General features: G+C 38.1%; 1 protein-coding gene across 3 annotated transcripts; it reads right to left on the bottom strand.

The window, feature by feature from the left end:
* Positions 1 to 3,337: 3,337 nt before the first annotated feature.
* LOC111916403 (interactor of constitutive active ROPs 2, chloroplastic) lies at positions 3,338 to 7,681 on the bottom strand. 3 transcript variants are annotated; one of them, XM_023912076.2, is made up of 5 exons: positions 7,469 to 7,681; positions 5,661 to 5,756; positions 5,272 to 5,440; positions 3,661 to 5,178; positions 3,338 to 3,562 (listed from the first exon to the last, which is right to left on the bottom strand). In XM_023912076.2, exons 2-4 carry the CDS (start codon positions 5,678 to 5,680, stop codon positions 3,679 to 3,681), a joined length of 1,689 nt encoding a protein of 562 aa, XP_023767844.1. In that variant the 5' UTR covers positions 5,681 to 5,756; positions 7,469 to 7,681; the 3' UTR covers positions 3,338 to 3,562; positions 3,661 to 3,678. The 3 variants fall into 3 exon arrangements, with proteins under 3 accessions (XP_023767844.1, XP_023767841.1, XP_023767843.1); XM_023912073.2 differs by having other exon boundaries at positions 3,338 to 3,567; positions 7,469 to 7,680; XM_023912075.2 differs by having other exon boundaries at positions 3,338 to 3,567; positions 5,661 to 5,710; positions 7,469 to 7,680.
* Between the last annotated feature and the right edge of the window lie 14,609 nt (positions 7,682 to 22,290).

The raw sequence follows: 22,290 nt of genomic DNA, 5'->3' as shown, positions 1-22,290 counted from the left end.
TTCTGCAAATCTCCTTAAGCTCTTCCGATTACATTTGTTGAACCTCTCTTCACGATCTGCCCACGTCTGACACATTATTTACATTTCAAAGTACATAAACCCTTTTTCCCTTTTCAATATTTGCAAAGATTTGATTCAATCTTACCCCTGTTTTAGCAATAGTTGGTGTCCGATTTGATTTTTTCTTCTATCGTTTTTAGGTTTTGTACCAATCATGACGATTGTTGATTCGGGTGCCCTAATGGAAGAGCGAAGGATTGTTAAGGAGTTAACAGATAAGGCCGAGTTATGTTTGAAAGAGGGAAACTTATATTATGTCGTCTCCAACAGGTAATCTAATGTATATCTATGTTAATTTATATTATGTCGTCACCATTTCTCTTTGTCTTCTCTAAGTTAACTTATCTAATGAATTCGATTAGTATGTTAGTGTGTCTGGCTGTACTTTATCTTATTGCATGTAAGGTGTTTGTGAAAATGTCTAAAAGAGAACTTGATATAATATATACAATTTGTTTGATCAGTGGGTTTGGATGTACATTATCTCATGATTGATTTTGTATATGATTGATTTTAGGTGAATTTTATTAGTGTGTTAGTGTGTTTGGTTGTACTTTATCTTATTACATGCTAGGTTTATTCTAGCAGAATGTATTCCGCTACTTGTATTTCACTTGACAATATCTGATGTGTATATACATGCTTGTATGTGTTCACTTAGGAAATACGTTCCTTATTCATTTTTTATTACGTGATGCATCTTTAGTGATAATACAGAAATGCAATATAAAATAGCAAATTCAAAAGGTTTTTAAATGATGCCATGACTACCTTATGCTTGAAGATCTTTTCATGCTTAAAATATTTTTGATGTGTTTCGAACACCTTCCAGGTTGGTGATAATGTTTATATAACTAAAATAGAAAAGATGATGATAAAAACATTGATATTTCATCCCAACTTGTGAGAAATACTCGATTTGCTCATGGACCTTCACATACAAATATACTCATCTAGGTAATTTTATTTATTTTATTAGTTTATGTTGCAGCTTGATTATAGATGATAAGTTTTCATGATTTCATTACATATACTAATGAAAAGAAACTATTATACAATGTATTCTAACAGAATACTAATTTTTTTAGGAAAATCAAATACAAAATATAGTAGATTCTGTAAGAATACATTATGCTTTGTATAGTGTATTATGTTAGAGTAAACTCAGTTAGAATTTAAAATGATAATTACACTTTAGGTTTAATGATTCTTTAAGAATTTTTGTTAAAAATTTTATAATATATTTTGGTTACACAATAGTAATGGATAATTGTATGATGCTATAAATAGTAATTGCATATATATATATATATATATATATATATATATATATATATATATATATATATATATATATATATATATATATATATATTCTATTAGAATTAACTACAAATTATATTTAATGATTCTTTTAGAATCTTTGCTTACCTTTTAATCTTTCTTTCTTTTTTTTTTTCTTTTTTTGTAATAGATATTTCTCTTGGATTGCCTATTATTCTGCCAGAATAAAATCTATGTTTTTTGCCAGAATGTATTTTATGTATCCTATCATATTATATGTATTCTACCAGAATATATAAAGTGATAGTTAATTGCAAGTAACATGTTTATAACCATTATTAGTTTTTTGTTTTATTTGTGATAGGAATGGCTGGAAGAAGACGTTGAAGACCTAATAGGAACAACTTGATGAATGAATAAAGTTTGATCACACTCATAATTTTAGAATGTTGTTAATTTTTTAAGAATTTTATTCATTTTTGTTGATATTCTTTTAGAATATGTATAATTATATTAAAATGTATAAGGCTTTTAATCTGTAAGAATATATATGAATTTTGTATTTAAGTTCGGATGTATAAGAATATATTAGAATGTTGTTACTTTTCAGCATTGGATTCAATAATATTGTTATTCTTCAATAATATTCTAATAGAATAAAATTGTGAAATAACATCATTCTAACAAAAAAAATATTCTAGCAGAATAAAATCGGCTATGTATACAAATTACGTTAGAATTAAAATTGAATTAATTAACAAAATTCGGAATTTTAAAATTAGGAGAATTAATTATCCCTAAAAATCCAAAATTTTCTTATTATAAATGTAGTTAATTGTCCAAAATACCCTTTTGCTAGAATTTGTGTGATGATATAGTACATGTTATCCCATTGTAATATCATACACCCTCAAATCATGTCCATTGATTAATTTCATCCGTTGATTCGGATCTGTGCATTCTGGCACACAATTATTAGTAAAAACAAAATAACTTAACCCTATATATATATATATATATATATATATATATATAGAGAGAGAGAGAGAGAGAGAGAGAGAGTTAGGTTCAAATGTTTTCACTATCTATTGTGTGTATGTATGACTGATTCTGAACCAATCATTTTAGTTATTTTAAGAAAGTAATTAATATATATTAAATACTGAAGATGTAATTAATATTCATTATATCTTCAACATGTAATATGCATTAATTACTTTCTTAAAATAACTAAAATGATTGGTCCAGAATCAGTGATACATGCACACAATAGATAGTGAAAACAAAATAACCTAACCCTATATATATATATATATATATATATATATATATATATATATATATATATATATATATATATATATATATATATATATATATATATATATATATATATATATATCTTATTGGCATTGGGGACACTTCTCATACATGATCTCATATCCAATACACGAGACATTTACATCTACCGATATTATGCTTCCTTCTACAACTATAGATGTTCTTGTGTTTGCAACTAATCAATCACCTACAAGACTATGGATACTCTCATTAATACGGTATAGATTATGAAAAAAAAAATTACACCATCTATGAAAATAATGATTATGGTGGCTCCTACTAGCTATAATTCACTAGACAAGTGAAGTGATGATTACACCGGGATCATATGCACGTTCGTGCTTGTTGCCACCTTGGCTATCACAAGCCTGAATGAAGAGTACTCCGGAGGACCTAAGGCACATTCAACTTCAAGTTTTCATTTCTTATTTAACATACTGTTTGGTAGTTTAGTTTGAGGGGAACGTATGAAATATTTATGTTGCCCTTTCACCATTTGGTTAAGAGCATTTTCTTAGATACCTAATAGGTTTACCGTGATTATTTCCCTTTTTCACCTATTTTGTTCAGTCCTAACGTACGCGATCAACATGCAAACTACATATAACTAAAATTATATGTTCAGCTAGTTTATAGAGATAGACGCTGCAAATTGAGAAACATGATGCAAAATGCCGATAATAAGACGTTAATTGTCGTGTTATTACAAATACTTGCATTCTCTGTCAAAATGCATCACCATCACCACAAACGGCTGGTCAAGATCAAGGTCAACGTCAAAGTCAAAGTCAACCCCCATTACAATTCAACTTCACTATACAGAAGAAAACTAACAAAAGGCTCGACTTTCATTCATTCAACTTCAAGCAAACAACCCCTGAGCTGATCACAATCAAGATCTTTAGAACATATCCGCCAATATCAATTAATAAAATAAAATAAAAAATCAAGATTCAAGCAAAATTAATTAATTACCTGCAAAATGTGTTGAAATTACTTCTGGCTTTTCTTCAATAAAACCCCAATTTTCTTCAACATGTTCCCGTTCTTCTTCTTGGGTGATTCATCTTCCATATCCTCTGAAAACGGTGAATTCAACTTCCCACCAATCGTATGTGAATCAAGCGACCCTGTTCGCTCCACAAACTTCCCATTATTCCCACCGGAAAGCATGGCCGCCGCCGCCTCTGCCGCCTTCCTCCACTGGTCCGATTGCACTTTCAGCCGCCTCAACTCCGCCTCCATCTCAGCATTCGCCGCCTGTGCCAAATCCAACTGCTCCGTCACCCTCACCACTTTTCTACCACTCTTCTCAGCCTCTTCTGTCAGATACCCTAATTTCATAACCGCTTCTTTTTCACCTTCTGCAACTTGATCCTTTTCCATCATCAATCTTTTATTCTCTTCTGTAATGTTCTTCAATTCTGTTTCTTTTTCAATCATAACCCTCTTCAAATCCTCCAAATCAGCCTCTAATCTTTTTAATTCCACAACATCGGCATTGTCATCTTCAGTGTTTTTGTTTTCATCTGTTGTTAGTTTAAGCTTTTCGTTCAAGTTCTTATTTTCTTCCGATACGTTTTGCAGTTTTTCTTCCTTTTCAATCAATTTCGCCTTCAAATCTTCCAATTCCGCTTTCGATTTCTCCAAATTTGCCTCCAGGATTTGAACTTTTTCACATGACTCAGATCTTGATTGTTCCACAAGCTCATAAGCGCTTCGAATTTGTAAAGTGGTTTGAATATATTCTTCTTGGTATCTTTTTTCAGCACCTTCAAGTGCCAACCGTAACTTTGCCACCTCAGATTCTTCTTCATCATCAACCTGAGCGTCTCCATGGCTCTCAGCTTTCAATTTCTCCAACTCCGTTGTTAAAGAATCACAAGCTTCCATGGCTTTCACCTTTTCAGACCTCATAGCCTCTTCTGTTGACTTTACAGCTTCCAACTGTTCTTGGGTTTGACTAACGATTTCCAAAGCTTTAGCTTCCGAATCTTTGGAATCATTCAATTGGGTTTTGAGTTCTTCAACTACAGCAAGAGTTTCCGAGAGCTCTAACCTTAAAGCCAACACATCATTATGAGCTGACTCAGCGTATTTAGCTTGATTAGCTTCAGATTCAGACAGTTTCTCAAGCTGAATCTTGAGCTTCTGGATCTCATTCATGGCAGAAGCTAAGGCGGCTGAATCCATTGAGTGATGTTTCTGGACAGCTTCAAGTTCAGATTCCCATGCCCTGTCCCGATCTTGAGAAATCTTTCTAAGTTCTTGAAGTCGGGATTCTTCAGAAGCCGAAATCTCATCCAGCTGCTGTTGTGAATCTTGAAGCTTTTCTGACATGTCAGCAAGCTCTTTCTTGGCCACGTCAGCATCCTCGTTGGCACGTTTCTTACTTGCTTCCGATTGACTCAATTGATCCTTCGCTTTCTTAAGTTCTTCTTGAAGATTAGCAAGCTGGGTTTCAAGTTCAGCCACTCTGCCAGGACGCTTTTTCTGAGATTTTACAAAAGAAAAAAAAGACTATTATACCCCCCTGTGACACTGGAAAGCCAAAAACAAAATGTTTTTATTAGTATTATATGATACCTCGGATGTTGGAGTACGAGGTGACCGACGTTCAGAAACTTTTGGGCTTCTTGGTTTTGGTGTTCTGGTCACCGGACTTTGAGTGGAAGAATTTTCCGGTTCTGCCCCTGAAGTTTTGAGCTGCCTAGCAGTTTTTGGTGTCCTCTGTGGCACCTCCAAGGTTACAGCTCTGTTTTTTTTTTTAAAAAAAAAAAAACTTAGATTAGAAGAATCAATAATTCGTTATAATGATCAGGGGGCATTTTGGTAATTTTGGTTTGAGGTCTTCAAAGAAAATGATCACGTGAAAGATTCTAAGAACATAAAGATCAAACCAAGGACCAGTTATGACAAAAGAGTAAATGAATTAAAGGGTCGCATCTAATGAATAGTGAAAGTGGATAGTATACCTTGTCTTTGGGGTTTGCATTGTCTAATTTACCCTTGAGTAAAAGCAATCCTGTAAAAAAAGGCCCACTTGAATAAAGAAAGTTGACCCACAATGCCTATAATGGATTTGAGAGGAATGCTTGGGTCAGAATTCAGAAAGAATGATTTGTTTATATATGTATATGTGTATGCAATGCATATATATCATATGTGAAAGGATACCTAAAAATGACGTCATCATGGAGGAAACCCTAACTTTAATCAATGTCAACTAAAAGAAATCAAAACCTTCAAAGAAACTCCATACTCCACAACCACAAGAACCACCCCCACTCTCAACAAACTAACTAACTCGAAAAGGAATTTAAATCTAAATTACCTTTAAAAAATATTTTCATTTGTATCAAAATAGGTATACTAGATTTTACATAAACAGTAGAAATCATATGAACCTTGTGGATTTGGTTAAAAAATATCTATACGTATGGAAACACAGGAACAGTATTACAAATCATTACACAAAACTTCAGCACTATGATAAAGTGACTTTTTCGATCTGAATCCCTATTGATGTGAAATGAGAAAACAGAAGCATTTAAAGCTTTTCTCTTGACATTATTGTAAAAACCAAATAGAAAAAAAAAAAAAGAAACCTACCAATCTACCATTACATACATTTTAATTAAAAAAAGACAAGCAACATTAATGGCATCTTCAAGCCCACATATAAATCCAAATACGGTGCTCCTATATAAGCAATGACACAAAAGTTCAATGTTGTCTCTTAAAATTCAAATATTCTAATTTAATATTAAAAAGTTGGTACTAGATATTTTTGTTTCAGTTGCAAAAGTTCCGTTATCGTGAAACATAGTTTTGAACTTTATGTAGCTCAAAAGATTCCGGAAATTCAATAAAACTCGTAGATTGACATAAAGAAATAATAGGAAATGAACCCAGAATTAATTTTTGATTGGAAGTCTTTCTTTCATTCAAGTTTTTATAATGGTGGATTTAATGCCATCTTGGAACGTACAAAAAAAAATAATACTATAATACTAGAGAAATTATATTTATAACGGTAGATGGAAACTCCCGATAAGTACAATAAATTCAAATTTTTAAACAATTAGATCTAAAAACAGATTGGTGAAGTACCATTTGAGTTGACCAAAAAATTGATTTTTTTTTAAGGAGGTGGATGAGGCTTTGATGCAGCTGCGAAATACCTAATGGAACTTATAAAAACGGAAAAAACTAAAAACACAAAGCAAATTTTTCTGAAGTACCCAGATGAGGAAAAAGGGGAAAAGCAACAAATCTATGACATTGACTGAGAATTTCAAACTTTATTAAAGAAAAAGATGTTCTTATGCAACTTGTATTACATGATTTTAAGATTGAACTAAAAAAAATAAAAACGAAATAACTCAAGGGTTTTACACCATTCAATGGTAATCAAAACTACTGAAATGCTGCTCCAAAACAAACAACCAAAAAGCTAGAGATAATGGCAAACATTTGAAGCACTATCTTGGGAAAAGGGAAGAAAAATGGAGAATCCAAAAACAAAATAAATTTAGCAGATGTAGCTGAAGAAAAAAGTAGGTGCTAAAAACTTAAAACTCAGATGAACACACAGTGTAAACTGTAAGGTTCTCAAATTCAGAACAAAAAATTAAAATAGGAGATACATTGACGAAAAATTAACTGCAAAAAGAAAGAGTCTACCAACACTTGGGATGCAGAATATTACATCTAACGTTTCCAAACCCAGAAAAAAAAAACAACAATTCAAAATCAAGGGGCAACAAATCCATGGAGTTACCTGAGAGATTAAAGTTGTACGGACGCGAAAGTTGGTATTCTGCAAGTGTAGTGACTCGATTAGAGTGAGATAATGGATGCTTGAAAGGGAAAAGGTAGAAGAAACCCTAGTTTAAGGGGAAGATGAAGATGGTGGGTATTTTATCTTTATAGCCACTGATGCAGTTCCCAAGTCACTCACTCGTCTCGTCTCGTCTCTTCTCAACTCTTTAGTCTTTAACTGGAGAGTGTGGGGTGTTTATATGAATGAAAATGGGATTCGAGTTAAGTAACACACGCGCTCTTTCTTCACGCGCTGACGGCACGCTCCAGTGGGCCCAGTCACATGGTTTTGGTGGGATTTTTACTCATTTTCAAATCTTTTATGTGAAATATTGTCATTGGGTATTTGGATAAGATAAATGGGGTTAAAATTTCATCTCAAAACTATAATTTTGTTTTCTATTGTTCATGAGGTTATGTTTGATTTTTTTTAGGCAGTCACGGTTGTTCATTTCTTTTCTTCTTTTTAATTATATTTATCTTATTGTAGGACTTAAAGTTTCAAGCACTTAAAGATAAAGACTTTTGTAAATATTTGATATCGTTATACCAAAGACCATTTGATAGAATCATAAAAATGATGATGAGGTCTAAGTTGTCTATGCCACCAAAAAAAAATTGTATAGTCTTAGGCAATGTTTAGGTACAGCAACATTACGGCCACAAGGATGGGGACACAGTGTACACGTTGCGACACCAGCCCATAGGTGAACCTACAAAATTTTCTTTCTTAAGCAAATACTCACCATATTTAATTGGTGGATGTTTGTCGTTAGCTATAAACGTACAACTTTAAAAGAAAAAAATATATAATATATATACAAATAGAATAGCTTATTTATACAAAATGTTAAAAAGGCCGATATATTTTATCTTTTATCGATTAAAAAAAATAATTATTTTTTTCTTCAATTATTTAGAGGAGAATTTATAAAATTTGTTTTCTAGCAATAAACTTATCCATGTATTATGTTTATATAAGTTTAACACTAATCAAAATCGACATTAAATTAAAAATAATGCTAATATGTTTATATAAATTTGTTTTATTGTAATAAACTTATTCATCTATTATGTCTATATAAGTTTAACACTAATCAAAATCAACATTAAATTAGCAATTTATGTTAATATGTTTATATAATTTGGTTTTCTTGTATTAAACTTATTCATGTATTATGTTTATATAAATTCAACACTAATCGACATTAAATACACTTGTACTACTATAAATATTAAAAAACGTGTGACAATCATTTTACATTCAAGAAAGAGCATAAATACAAAATTGAAACAAAAACAAAGTGAAAGGATAACAATTTGTACATAAATTGTATACGAGTAGACTCTATGGGCATAAATTAAAGACAAAGTCAATAAAGCCTATAATGATTGTGATCTTAATGCATAATCCTTAAGAAAAAAGCAATATAAACAATAATTATAGGGTATTAGTAAATAGGCCCCTAATGGGGATATATATATATATATATATATATATATATATATATATATATATATATATATATATATATAGAGAGAGAGAGAGAGAGAGAGGGGTGTAGGTGTGTGCGTGCGCCTACACATACATATGTTGCATCATGGGGGCTCAAATAAGACACCTCCAAATAATTGTTAAATAAACTTCAATGATGGGACATTTGTGTGTGCACAACCTAAATATATGGGTATTACTCCATGAACCTGATATCATAAATATTAAATATAAAGTATTACTCCATGAAGCTCTTAAGCAGTAAGAAGCAAACCTTAAAAGAAGATAGTAATTACGCAACATAGCAGGTTGTATTGAGGGCGAATATGATAGATTGGTCGACGAAAAAGACTTGACATTTAACACTCTTAAAAAATCATGATAAATTTAAACTTTTTAAATTCAGCCCAAAACTGTAAAGTGTTTACAAAATAGTTTTCAAAGCATTTCCAACATCATAATTTTCCCAAAATCATAGATCATAACAAGATGATGTGTACGGTCACGTCTTCGCCTTCTCGCGGTCATCCACAGTACCTGAAACATAACCCAAAAGTGTAAGCCAACGCTTAGTGAGTTCCCTCAAAATATCATCACATAATCGAATAATATACACAATAACAACATGAACTGGGTCTGCAACTAAGAGATTGGATTACCCCTGAGCCCACAACATAAGTCTAGCTTGCTCCCTGACCAGATCAGTCCTCAGACTAAAATATCATCAAGCCCTCAATACGAGTCTAGCATACAGTCCGGTCCTCAGCTCGTATCTTGAATGTTCATGAGCCCTCAGTATGAATCTGGAATGCCCTACCCGGCCCTCAGCTTATATCTGGAATGCTCCAAGATTTGTTGGCTACCGCACGGAGCAGTACAACCTCAACCTAACATAATATGTCGACATATACCAGATAATAAACATAAACATATAATCATGCAAACAGAAACACGGGTAGTCCTATATATCTACCAAACTAGCATATTAACTAACATACTCATGCATATATGTTCCATACTCAGCATAACAGTGAATATCAACTAATGGGCTGACCTTGGTGCCTTGACCCGCAAGTACAGTAAGGAAAATTCTCCTTAGAATCTGAACAACAGCTGAATAGGTCCTGACTCCGAATATTAGCTCTACCTGTCACGTATTCATCAAACAGTGACCAATCCTTACATACAACTCGAAATACCTCAAACACCCTTTAGGTCAAACTTGGTCAAAGTCAACAGTCAATGTTGACCCAACATGTCGTGTTGCCCCTTGGTCACGCCGTGTTCCACCAACATCCAATCAGTGGGGAAAACCCCAACTAACACGCTGTGTTGACTCGCAACCACGTCGTGGTTGTCTAAGTTTCAATAGCTTGATATATTTAGCTGCTTTCTTCGACCCCAAGAGATCCGAAGCTCAAGTCTAGGCCAAAATACGATCTAGAAGGATAAAGTTTCCAATTTTATCCATTGGGGCTATCCAAAAAGGTCCTAAACCCAAACCATAAAACTTAGCAATGCAAGGGATTAACCAATAATTACTTAATCCTTAAAGTCCAAAGTCTATCCTTTCCATAAGTGCTTCAAACACCTAAATCATCCTAAAGGTTGGTGCTTTATAGACATTCATGCCCTAATCTCTATGTATGGCATCAAAACTTGATTATAGTCTAGATCCAAGACACTACTAGATCACCTTGACCTGGAGATTCATAAAGTTGCAAACTTTATGAGGTCTAACCATTCCAACATTCAAGAACAATAAGCTAAAGGGACAAAACTCAAGATATAACAACTTGGGATGATAAAAAGCAAGTCTTGGACACTTATAAAGGTCCAGAAGAGTGCCAAGATTAAGAATGGGGACTTGCATGCTTGATATTTGCTTCCTTCCTCTTTCTTCCTTCTTTAGCTTCAAAAAGCACCAAACTAGCTCAAAAATGGGGGAAGATGATTAGGTTTGCAAGGAACGATTTGGGGAATGGAGGCTGATGTGAAGGAGGTTGTGAGGCGGGTTAAGGATCCTTAAATAGGGCCCAACCTTTAAAATGTAGGGTTTTCTCTACCAGCCGCCACCATGTTGTGGTACAACACCACCACACCGTGGTGGCCCATTAAACCCCGTGGTCCAAAGGCTTGTTGCCACGTTGTGGTGAGGCTTCACCACGTTGTGGCCAAAAAGGAATGAAGCACAATTCGGAAATAATGTCATACTTTATCATCGAATGTTACAATTCTCCTCCACTTGATCTAGACTTTGTCTTCAAAGTTTGTTGCGACGAATAACTCAGGATAATTCCCCCGTATCTCTGCTTCTGGCTCCCAGTTCCACTCGAAGCCTCTCCGATGCTGCCTTTTTACCTTTACCAAAGGTATCTCCTTGTTGCGCAGGACCTTCATATTTTTTTCTAGAATAGCCACTGGCCTCTCAACATAGTTCAGGCGCTCGTCGACCTGAATATCATCCAAGGAATCCAATGCCTCGTCATCCAACATGCACTTTCGCAACTGCGAAACATGGAAAGTGTTGTGAATCTTATTGAGCTCCTCAGGGAGATCCAACCTATAAGCCACCTTGCCAACCTTGGCAATCACTCGAAAAAGGTCTAATATACCAGGGACCCAATTTCCCCTTCTTCCTGAAGCAGATCACACCCTTCCAGGGTGAGACCTTCAGGAGTACCATATCGCCAATTTGAAACTCTAAATCTGATCTGCATCCGTCGGCATAGCTATTATACCGAATCTAAGTTGTATGTAATCTCTGACTGATTTGATGAATAAGCTATGTTGTGTGAAGGACTACTTCGGTCCTTCCCATAACCCTGTGACCAACCTCTCCCCAACAAACCGGGGTGCGACACCTCCGACCATACAAGATCTTAAAAGGTGGAGCACTAATATTACAATGATAACTGTTGTTGTAAGAGAACTCCGCAAGAGGTAGGTAGGAATCGCAAATCCAACCAAAATCAATAACATAGGCCCACAACATATCCTCGAGGGTCTGTATCTTCCACTCACTCTGTTCGTCGGCCTGCGGATGATATGCAGTGTTGAAGTGTAGCCTCGTGAGTCGTGACTAGTTCCTCGTGGAACTTCTTCCAGAATTGAGAAGTGAACCGAACATCTCGATCATAAACAATGGATTACGGGACTCCATGGTGAGCAACGATCTCCCGAACATAAACATCAACCAAATTTTCGGCCGAAGAACTCTCCCAGATAGCCAAAAAGTGGGCACTCTTGGTCAATCGATCCACAATGACCCATATAGCATCAAAGCCCTTTGCCGTCTTCGACAACTTGGTGATAAAATCCATGGTAATTTGCTCCCATTTCCACATGGGAACCTCCAGAGGCTACATCTTGCCATGGGGCCTCTGATGCTCCGCCTCGACCATCTTGCAGGTCAAACATCTCTCAACATACCAGACTATCTCCCTCTACATACACGACCACCAGTAGCTCAATCTCAATTCTCGATACATCTTGGTGGCTCCCAGGTGTATAAACAAGCGAGACTTATGAGCTTCCTCTAACACAAACTGTCTGACCCCACCAGAAACTGGAACCCAAACCCGACCACACCGGGTCAATAATCCTCAAATATCCGTGACAAATATGTTAACACCACATCTGATCCTTTCTTGTTTCTAGTTCTCTTTCCGAACTCCCTCTACCTGGGCCTCTCTGATCAATCCCAAAAGAGAAGAATCCACATATATCCTCATACACATCTCCCCGCCTGAAGACCCAGCTGGCTTGCGGCCCAAAGCATTACCACCACATTCCCTTTACCCGGATGATAAGGGATCTCGTAGTCGAAATCCTTGACCACGTCAAGCCACCAACGTTGCCTCATGTTTAGGTTTGGCTGGTCCATCAGAAATCTCAAACTCTTGTGATCCGTGTAGACAGTACAATGGACCCTATATAGATAATGTCTCCAAGTCATGAGGGCAAACACCACTGCCCCCAACTCCAGGTCATGTGTGTGATATCGCGACTAATGTTGCTTCAGCTGCTACGAAGCATAAGAAATCACTCGTCCTCTATGCATAAGGACCACCCCCAAACTGATGATGGATGCGTCACAGAATACCACAAAATCCTCGACCCCCTCTAGGAGGGGCAATACTGGGGGATCACATAACCTTTGCCGAAGAGTCTCAAATGTTGACTACTGCTCAGGGCCCCATCAAAAATCCACCCGCTTCCTCGTCGGACAAGTGAGGGGTACCGTAATCTTAGAGAAGTCCTGAATGAATCTTCGATAGTACCCTGCCAAACCCAAGAAACTCATGATCTCTGAGGGAGATCTCAGAACCTCCCACTGCATCACCACCTCGATCTTCGTTAGGTCGACCAAAATCACATCCTGGTTAATGAGGTGCCCCAGGAGCCGGACCTCTCACGACCAAAACTCGCACTTTAAGAACTTAGCATAAAGTCGTTCCTGCCTCAAAACCCCCAGAAGCTCTCGAAGGTGCTCCTCATGTAGTTCTATGGTCTTGAAATACACCAAGATATCATCAATAAATATAATGACAGATCAGTCAAGCATCAACCTGCACAGTCGCTTCATCAAATCCATAAACACACCAGGCGTATTATTGAGCCCTAATGGCATCACCAGGAACTCGTAATGCCCATAACGAGTATGGGACGCAGTTTTCTCCACGTCATCCTCTCTCACTCTCACCCGATGATACCCGGACCTCATATCGATCTCGGAGAACCAAGATACACACTACAACTGATCAAAGAGGTCGTTAATTCGCGAAAGGGGATAACGGTTCTTCACTTTTAACCTGGTCAACTCTCGGTAATCAATGCACACCCGATGTGAACCATCATTCTTCTTGACGAACAATATTGGTGCTCCCCATGGAGAACTTCTCGGTCTGATGAACTGCTTGCCTAGCAGCTCATGTAGCTAAGATGACTGCTCCTGCATCTCAGGCGGTGCCAAGTGGTACGCCGCCTTGGCAATCGGAGTCGCACCTGACACAAGTTCAATCCTGAACTCAACCTGCCTCTAAGGAGTCACATCGGGAAGCTCCTTTGGGAACACGTTCGCAAACTCCCTGGAAACTGGAACCTCTGAAACTGAAATTTGATCCCCAACCCGAATATCAACCACATAAGCCAAATAACTTGCACACACGTGTTGAATATACTAATGAGCCATGGCAGCCGAACAAAACCCAGAACCAACCCTGGAGCCCTCTCCATAGATAACCAATTCTCCCCCAATCGAGCTACGAACTACCACTCTACGACCCTCGCAATCAATCATGGAACCAAACCTACTCAGCTAGTCCATACCCACTACCACACATACATCACCCACGGGGATAGGGATCAAATCAATCGGATAAGGCACCATGAAGATCTAAAATACACAACCCTGATACACTAAAGATGCATAAACCCCGTGTTCGTTGGCGATAGACACTCGCAACGGACACTCTGACTCCCCAATAGGCATATCAAACTTCCTACTGAATAATCGAGATACAAAGGACTGACTCGCGCTCGAGTCGAATAACACAAGAGCAGGAAAAGAGTTCACTAAGAACGTAACTATTAGGAGCAGAACATGATCATAACATAAAACCCAATCAACGGAATAATAGATAGAAACGTATCGGTGACGACGTCAGGTGCCGACCTGACCTCCTATGTCGTGAGCTGGAAAGCACAACCTCGAACCTTCGGGGGCTCCGCCCTGCCCTGACTCCCATTTGTGGTCCTTAGAGTAGCCGGTGTTGGAGCTTGCACCGGCCTACCAACAAGAGAGGGACAGTTGGCCTTCATATGGCTAACTTGGCCGTAGTGGTAATAAATCATATAGCTGAGTGTTGGGGCCTATTGGCGACAATCCCTCGCCATATGGCCCTGCGGGCCACAATTGTGGCACCCAAAAGATGATAGATAAGCACCCTCATGAACCTTGCAACACTTCCCACACGTACTGCCCTCCCAACCCCCAGATCTGATATCATCGGATTTGAACCGCTTCGGCGTAGGCTGCAACTGTGATGGGGCCGATCTTTGTTCCCTCGTTTGGAGCTCCATCTCAATCTCGCACTGCCTGGCGGCCTCCTGCAACTCCAAAAATGAACCATAACGCTGAGTGGATACAAACTACTTGATGTCCGTGTTGAGCATGCTCAAGTAACGGGTCATCTGAGCTTTCTTAGAAGTAGCAAACTCAGGACAAAACATGGCTCTCTCCATGAACATCTTGGTGATATCCGTCACCGAATTTGTCTCATGTCTCAAATCCAAGTACTCTTGAGCCAACCTCTCACGTTCCATCAGTGGGACATATCTAGACTGAAACATCTCTGAGAACTACTCCCAAGTCATCACAGTCCTCTGCTCAGGAGAATACGAGCTGGTAACAAGTCTCCACCAATCCTTCACTTCATACCTCAGAAGGTTCAGAGCGCATCTGACCTTTTGGTCAGCTGGGCAAGAGCTAGTGAAGAAACACCCCTCAATGTCAGACAACCACCTCATGGCTATGATCGGATCCTTAACCCCGTCGAAATTCGGGGACTTCATATTGTCGAAGTCCCGATACCGGAAGACCCTCCCAACACCAACCTCAGCAGCGGTAACGACTGCGGTGGCTGCAACAACAGCAGCCTCAGAGAGGGCAACATATCACTCATCAAAGTACTCCACCATGGCAGTCTTAATAGACCCAAACGTCTCTGGAAAACTATACCCGAAAGTGATTAACAACCTCCTCCAGAAGGATCTCCCTAATCTTATCCTTGGATACAGCTGGCCCATTTTGGCCACATGTCCCTGATCCTGATCCGGATCCTACATCGAAACATCACCATACTGAAAATAAACCAGGGATATATCAGATAACACACAAATCATATTAGGGGAACCAACTCTCGACAAAACCCAAGGGGTTGTGACTTCCTTGCTATGCGTACGGGTCCTATGCTTCCATTAGTACATGCCCATTCTACCTTCTACACCTACCCGTATTCGTCCCAGAGGATCATCGCAACAACCCTAAAAATACACACTACATGCGCACATACACTTAATCCTCACTTCCTATAGGAAGGCTAAACATCACAAGGATGGCTGACTGACCCCACACAACACATCCATAAAACTTCAACCAACCTTGCAACACTCGTGCATGTTGATTATACATAACACTAAACCCTATAGATAGTCAAATATCCGATTCTACCCTAAGCCCTTCATCAACACAAGAACATGAAATAAGGCCAAACCAAATATTCACAAGCTATAAAATCTTAGTTATGTAAAACTATGATGCATACACTAAGCAACTATAATAATGATGTCAATTTCACATAAGGAAAACCCTAGGCTATCAGGCATCATATAATCATACAATTATATCATGCAATTCCTGAAGATCCCTAGCCTATCACTAGCATGCTAATCTAACATATCACAAAATCAAATAACAGTGTGGTAATTTAGGGTCTACTTACTGGCTCTGGCGGATCGTACACATCGCATCCTCTTCGATTATTTTGAAAACAAATTGAAAATTATTATTATTATTTTTAAATTATTTCCTTAGTTTGAGGTTGGATTCATACGAGTGTTCCTCTAATTTACTCAAACCAAAGCTCTGATACCAACTTTTAACACTCATAAAAATCATGATAAATTTAAACTTTTTAAATTCAAACCAAAACCATAAAGTGTTTAGAAAATAGTTTTTAAAGCATTTCCAACATCAGAGTTTTCCCAAAATCATAGATCATAACAAGAGGACGTATACGGTCACGCATTCTCCTTCTTGCAATCATCCGCAATACCTGAAACATAACCCAAAACTATAAGCCCATGCTTAGTGAGTTCCCCCAAAATACCATCACATAATCAAATAACATATAATATAGCATCATGCATTGGGTTCACAGCCAAAAGATTAGATTACCCCTGAGCCACAACATAAGTCTGGCTTGCCATCTGGGCCCATAACTTATTTCTGGCTTGCTCCCTGACCAGATCAGTCCTAAAACTGAAATATCATCAAGCCCTCAGTATGATATTGGCATATCGTCCGGTCCTCAACTCGTATCTGGAATGTGCATGAGCCCTCAGTATTAGTCTGGAATGACCTACCCCGCCCTTAGATTTTAGACATTTATCTATAATTCTCAAGGGTTTATTGGCTACCGCACGGAGCAGTACAATCTCAACCCAACACAATATGTCGACATATACCAGTTAATAAACATATACAGATAATCATGCAAATAGAAACATAGGTAGTCCTAGAGATCTACCATACTAGCATATTAATAACTAGCATACTCATGCATATATATTCCATACTCATCATAATAGTGAATATAAACATGGGCCGACCTTGGTGCCTTCGACCTGAAAGTACAGTGAGGAAAACTCACCTCAGAATCAGAATAACAGTTGAATAGGTCCCGACTCCGAATATCAGCTCTACCTGTCATATATTCATCAAAGAGTGACCGATCCTTGGATACAACTCAAAATACCTCAAACACCATTTAGGTCAAACTTGGTCAAAGTCAAAATTCAAAAGTAAAAGTCAACAGTCCATGTTGACCCAACACGCTGTGTTATCCCTCGAGCATGCTTTTCAAATTTGGATTGGGTGAAATTCACGAATGAGATGTTTTGGGTATTTTTCCTATATGATTTGGTGGTGTTCCTAGTCACAGACTAAGGGTAGGTATGTTAAATGGATGATCATCATACTTAGGTATGGTCTCTGAAGTTTAGACAGATGTGTTCCTAGTTTTGAAGAGTTTATTGATGGAGTTAGTTTGTAGTTCCGATTTTTGATATGTTTCCTGCTTAGAGTGGTTGTCATAGTTGAATGTTTCCAAGAGTTAGGTTGTTTATTTACCTAAGTAGGGTTCCGAGTGGTCTCTTGAGTTTTTGTTAAGAGTAGCTTTTGTTAGTTAGACGTTTGATTAGAGTCCCATGGTGCGGTCGTGTGTGAGGTCATTAACTTCCGCAACCGATCAGAAATTCGGTGCACCAGTCATTTGGTGGTTCAGTGCGGGACCAGGAAGATCTCAATTAGATCCAAATTGGAATGTTCGGTTATCAGAATGTGACTTTATGTTTGTTTTCCATCAAGGGTTGAGTCTTTTGTTGGGAGTTGTCTTCATATCCAAGTACGAGGATGCCGACAACAACAAATGGTCATGGGTACTGATTTTTTTTGTATCAATGGGATGATTCAGGGTTAGAGGGATTTGTTCCGGTTCGGGTTGCAGTATGGAGTCATTATGGATGTGGGTTGAAACGGTTATATCTGTCTAAAAGTCAGTCATAGGTTGGGTTTTATTAGTTTTGGGTAGGGCGATTGGATTTCCTTTTGTTATTTGAGGGCGGAATGCTAAGGTTGTACTTCGTCAGGATATGGGGTTTCTGTTGAGTCGAGGTTTCATTAGCAGTTTTGGTAGGCGGTCATCTGGTGTAGCAGAGTAAGTTGTAAGGAATGATTTCGATAACGAAATCTAATTTAAGTAGGGGAGAGTTGTAATGATATGTGTAAAACAAACAAGTTTAATCCTAACAGACTCAAATAAGAACAAACACACGCATGCAGTGTACCTATCGATAGCAGTTTAGTTCAGGTAAGCAGGGTGTCGAGCACAGACACGGTAACAACTAAATTAAATACTAAAATAACCTAATTAAAACAAACAATAAAAAGAAGGGGTTTTCTATAGTTTTGCAAGACTAGAAACTTAAAAATAACTAGTACTTTAAAAGAAAACTAACAACTAGCAGCTAAGGAAATTGAAGATAACTAGATTTAATATTAAAAGAGACTTTTGTTTAGGTTCGACTCACTTGTTTCTATAGTTGATTTTATAGCAAGTGCAATGGATTATTTTGTCATTAACTACCGATAAATATGATTAGACTCGTGTTCACTATTACTAATCCTTAGAAAACAAATTAATTTAAACAGTGGCCAATTGGTTAAACTAACTAATTTCCTAGTATTTTGATTCGGGTTAAGTAAGACTTGTAGTTTAGCTAATTAAATGACTAATTTAATCAACATTTTGTATGGTTGTTCATCACACAAGCTTACACATTAACTTACATGTTTTCTATTAATCATAGGCTCATATTCACTAATACTAGGCATATAATGTTGTTTTCACATAAATCATATGAAGCAAGTAATTAAGAGGATGTTCATGCAACTTAATAGACTTGTTAATTAACAGAAAAACAGTTATTCTCAACACATAAGGATCGATCACAAGCTTAGCAAAACAATTTTCACCAAATCAAATAATCCACACCATAAAATCAAACTATATTTGCAAGTTCATCTACCTTAAACAGAAGATACGAGTTTAAGCTCATAATTACAGCCAACAAATACTCAAAATTGAAATCTAGAAGTAAAAGCATGGTTTTGTTCACTAGATTAAGAAGAAAAAGAGATATGTTGCCTTTAATCACTTTCGAATTGAACTCTAGGATGAAATCTTCGAACTCCAGAGCCTTAAAAACCTTTCAATCGTAGCTATGTCTCAAATGGTATGCAACAAAAGTCTTTGTCTCGGCCTTAATGGCCTTATTTATAGTTTTCTGAAAACAGGGGCGACTCGTCGAGTCCATAAACCGACTCGGTGAGTCCATCACTTAAAATTTGTATGCTGTAAGGCACCTGATGGTTCGCGAATGTTCATGTCTACTCAGCGAGTAGATAGCCAACTTGTCGAGTTCTTCATTCTTTTGGCTTCATTTTCTTCTTTCTTTGTTCCCTGAGCTTCCATTTGCTATTTCCGCTTCCTTTTAACTCAAGCATGTCTTTTAGGATGAAAATACAATTTAAACTCAATTAAGTACCTTTTGTTCAACAATTAGGACAAATTAGACAAAAAACTATTAAGATTCTAGACGAAATATGTAACTAAACATGCACATATCATGTAACATCTGTGTTCCAAATTGGTTTAGCTTAATATTCATGAGGGACCAAAGATGGAGTTTTTAGGAAAAAATATGATGTCACGACATGGCACAAGGATGCCCATGACGTGGCATATAAGAAATGGATCGCATGTTTTAATGGACACCACGACGTGGCAACTGTTCTGTAACACCCGAAATCAGAAAGGCCAAGAAAGGAAATGTAACACCCCAAGTCAGAATCAAGAGTTCAGGGGGTAAAGTGTAAATAAAGAAGGGGACTCGAAGAGTAGGTATGCCGACTCGCCGAGTCAGAGCGGGATTTTTGGTCGCGAGTTAAGTGACCAACTCGTCGAGTCGGTAGTTGGACTCGACGAGTTGGTTCTGAAGAGAGAAAAACCCTAATCCCAGGGTTGTGCCCTATGTAAAGAATGTTATGTTCCTCCTTCAGCCTCTTTACCTTCCCTTTGAGTTCCAGAAACCCCAAAATTCGTGTGAGGCTTCATTGTTGAGGAGATTGGGGGCTTAGAAGAGAAATTGGTGGAAGGAGCTTGAGAAATTAGAAGTTGGCATCCAGGGATTATATAGATCTATGATATATATCTGTTTTGGGCACATCTCTGAGGTAAGGAGCCTTATCTTAAGCTATTTCCTTTTTGGTTTATCCTTGGTGGTTATTTTAGGAGTCCCTTAGCTTGTTTTGAGACCTATCTCGGATTTGGGAGTTAGATATGGGGTTGCTACTCTAGATCTAGACTCATGATGGCTTAGAATGTCATAAAGCTTCAGTTCTTGGGTTGTTAGTAAACCCCCTTTGTCTAAAACCCAAGCCCTAGTGTGTTTTGGGCTTATATCTCCTTGGTATCTTGTAATGTCCCAAAATTCAAGACTAAAAATTTCTTTTATAAAACAATACTTATAACATAATTATCAACCCATAGCATAATCAGAGTATTAATTTCCAAAACATATGTTCATTATCAGAGTAAAACATCCCTTGCTGTCAAATCTATGGTGTGTGCCATGCGATCATCCCGAGCTCTTCCCTCCGCTACCGGAAGTACCTGGAACCAAAACTGAAAACCGTAAGCACGAAGATTAGTGAGCTCCCCAACCTACCACATACCATACATAACCACACACTGCACATACTAGGCCACACCCACTATTCTGGGCCTCGCCCCCTACCTCGGGCCTCGCCCGCTACAACGACCCCGCCGCTCTAGGCCTCGCCTGGCTTCGAGCCCCGCTCGGATACAGATCTGTTTCGCTTAGGCCTCGCCGGCTAACATATACTAACACATAACATATCACAACACATAAACTAAACATATACTACCGAATCCTGTTCTAAAGGCCTCGCCTATCTTGGGCCTCGCCCATGTCCTACAACTGATTAGTCATGGAACCCCGTCCACGCTCCTACTAATAGTGAGATATGGGCCCGGCCCACACTCACCCTTTCCCAAACCTGGGCCTCGCCCCTACTCTGCTGCTAACGAGATATGGAACACCGTCCATACTCTGATGCTGGTGAGATACGGGACCTCGCCCACACTCACCTTCCTACCAGGCACATACATGTATCACATAGACAACAAGTATAACTATCATGCAAACCGTTCCTTGGGCACCCGCCCGCTACACTGGACCTCGTCCTGAATATCATACTAGCATATTGTGCCTAGGGCTAACCCCCGGGTCTTCCTACTCATAACTACATGGGCCGGCATTGTGGCCGTAGACCCATTCACACAAGGGGAAACTCACCTGCACTTGCTGAACTTGCTGACCCTTCTGCTGCTACCCGACAACTCTTCTGAACTGTGGCTCCACTAGCTCCCCGAGCTATCAATATCAATATAACACTTAGTCTAACTGTCCTCCAAAAGTCAACTAAGTCAACTCTGGTCAAAGTCAAAGTCCCGATCAAATTCAACCTTCCAAGTCAACCCTACTCGCTGAATCTTCCTACTAACTCGCCGAGTTCATATGCTCAGAGTCCTTCCATTCGCGACTTGACTCGCCGAGTCCACCGATTTTCGAGTCCTGTCGTGACCAACTCACTGAGTCTCCACCCGACTCACTGATTCGAGTCTTAACTCGAAGGGTTTGGGGTTTCGTGACCAGACTCGCTGAATCCAAGAAGAGACTCGCCGAGTCCAAGGCAAACTTCAACATACTCGCCGAGTTGTTCATCCAACTCGTCGAGTTTCTCCTAATCTTCATACTACTCGCCGAGTCTATCCAGTCCTTCATACATTCAGAAGCTTTTTGAGTCATGCAGGGACTCCAAACTGTAGATTCACTCTTCCAAGTCCTATTCCTCACGT

Source organism: Lactuca sativa, chromosome 2, assembly GCF_002870075.4.
Source record: "Lactuca sativa cultivar Salinas chromosome 2, Lsat_Salinas_v11, whole genome shotgun sequence".
Classification (NCBI taxonomy): Eukaryota; Viridiplantae; Streptophyta; class Magnoliopsida; order Asterales; family Asteraceae; genus Lactuca; species Lactuca sativa.
The sequence above is the reverse complement of the archived record's forward strand: the minus strand, read 5'-3'. Positions and strand labels throughout refer to the sequence as shown.

Coding starts and splice junctions, on each gene's coding strand:
- LOC111916403 (XM_023912076.2), bottom strand. CDS start 5,680: ATGCAAACCCCAAAGACAAG. Junction 5,441..5,660: donor ATGCAAACCCCAAAGACAAG/GTATACTATCCA, acceptor AAAAAAAAACAG/AGCTGTAACCTTGGAGGTGC. Junction 5,179..5,271: donor CTCGTACTCCAACATCCGAG/GTATCATATAAT, acceptor GTAAAATCTCAG/AAAAAGCGTCCTGGCAGAGT.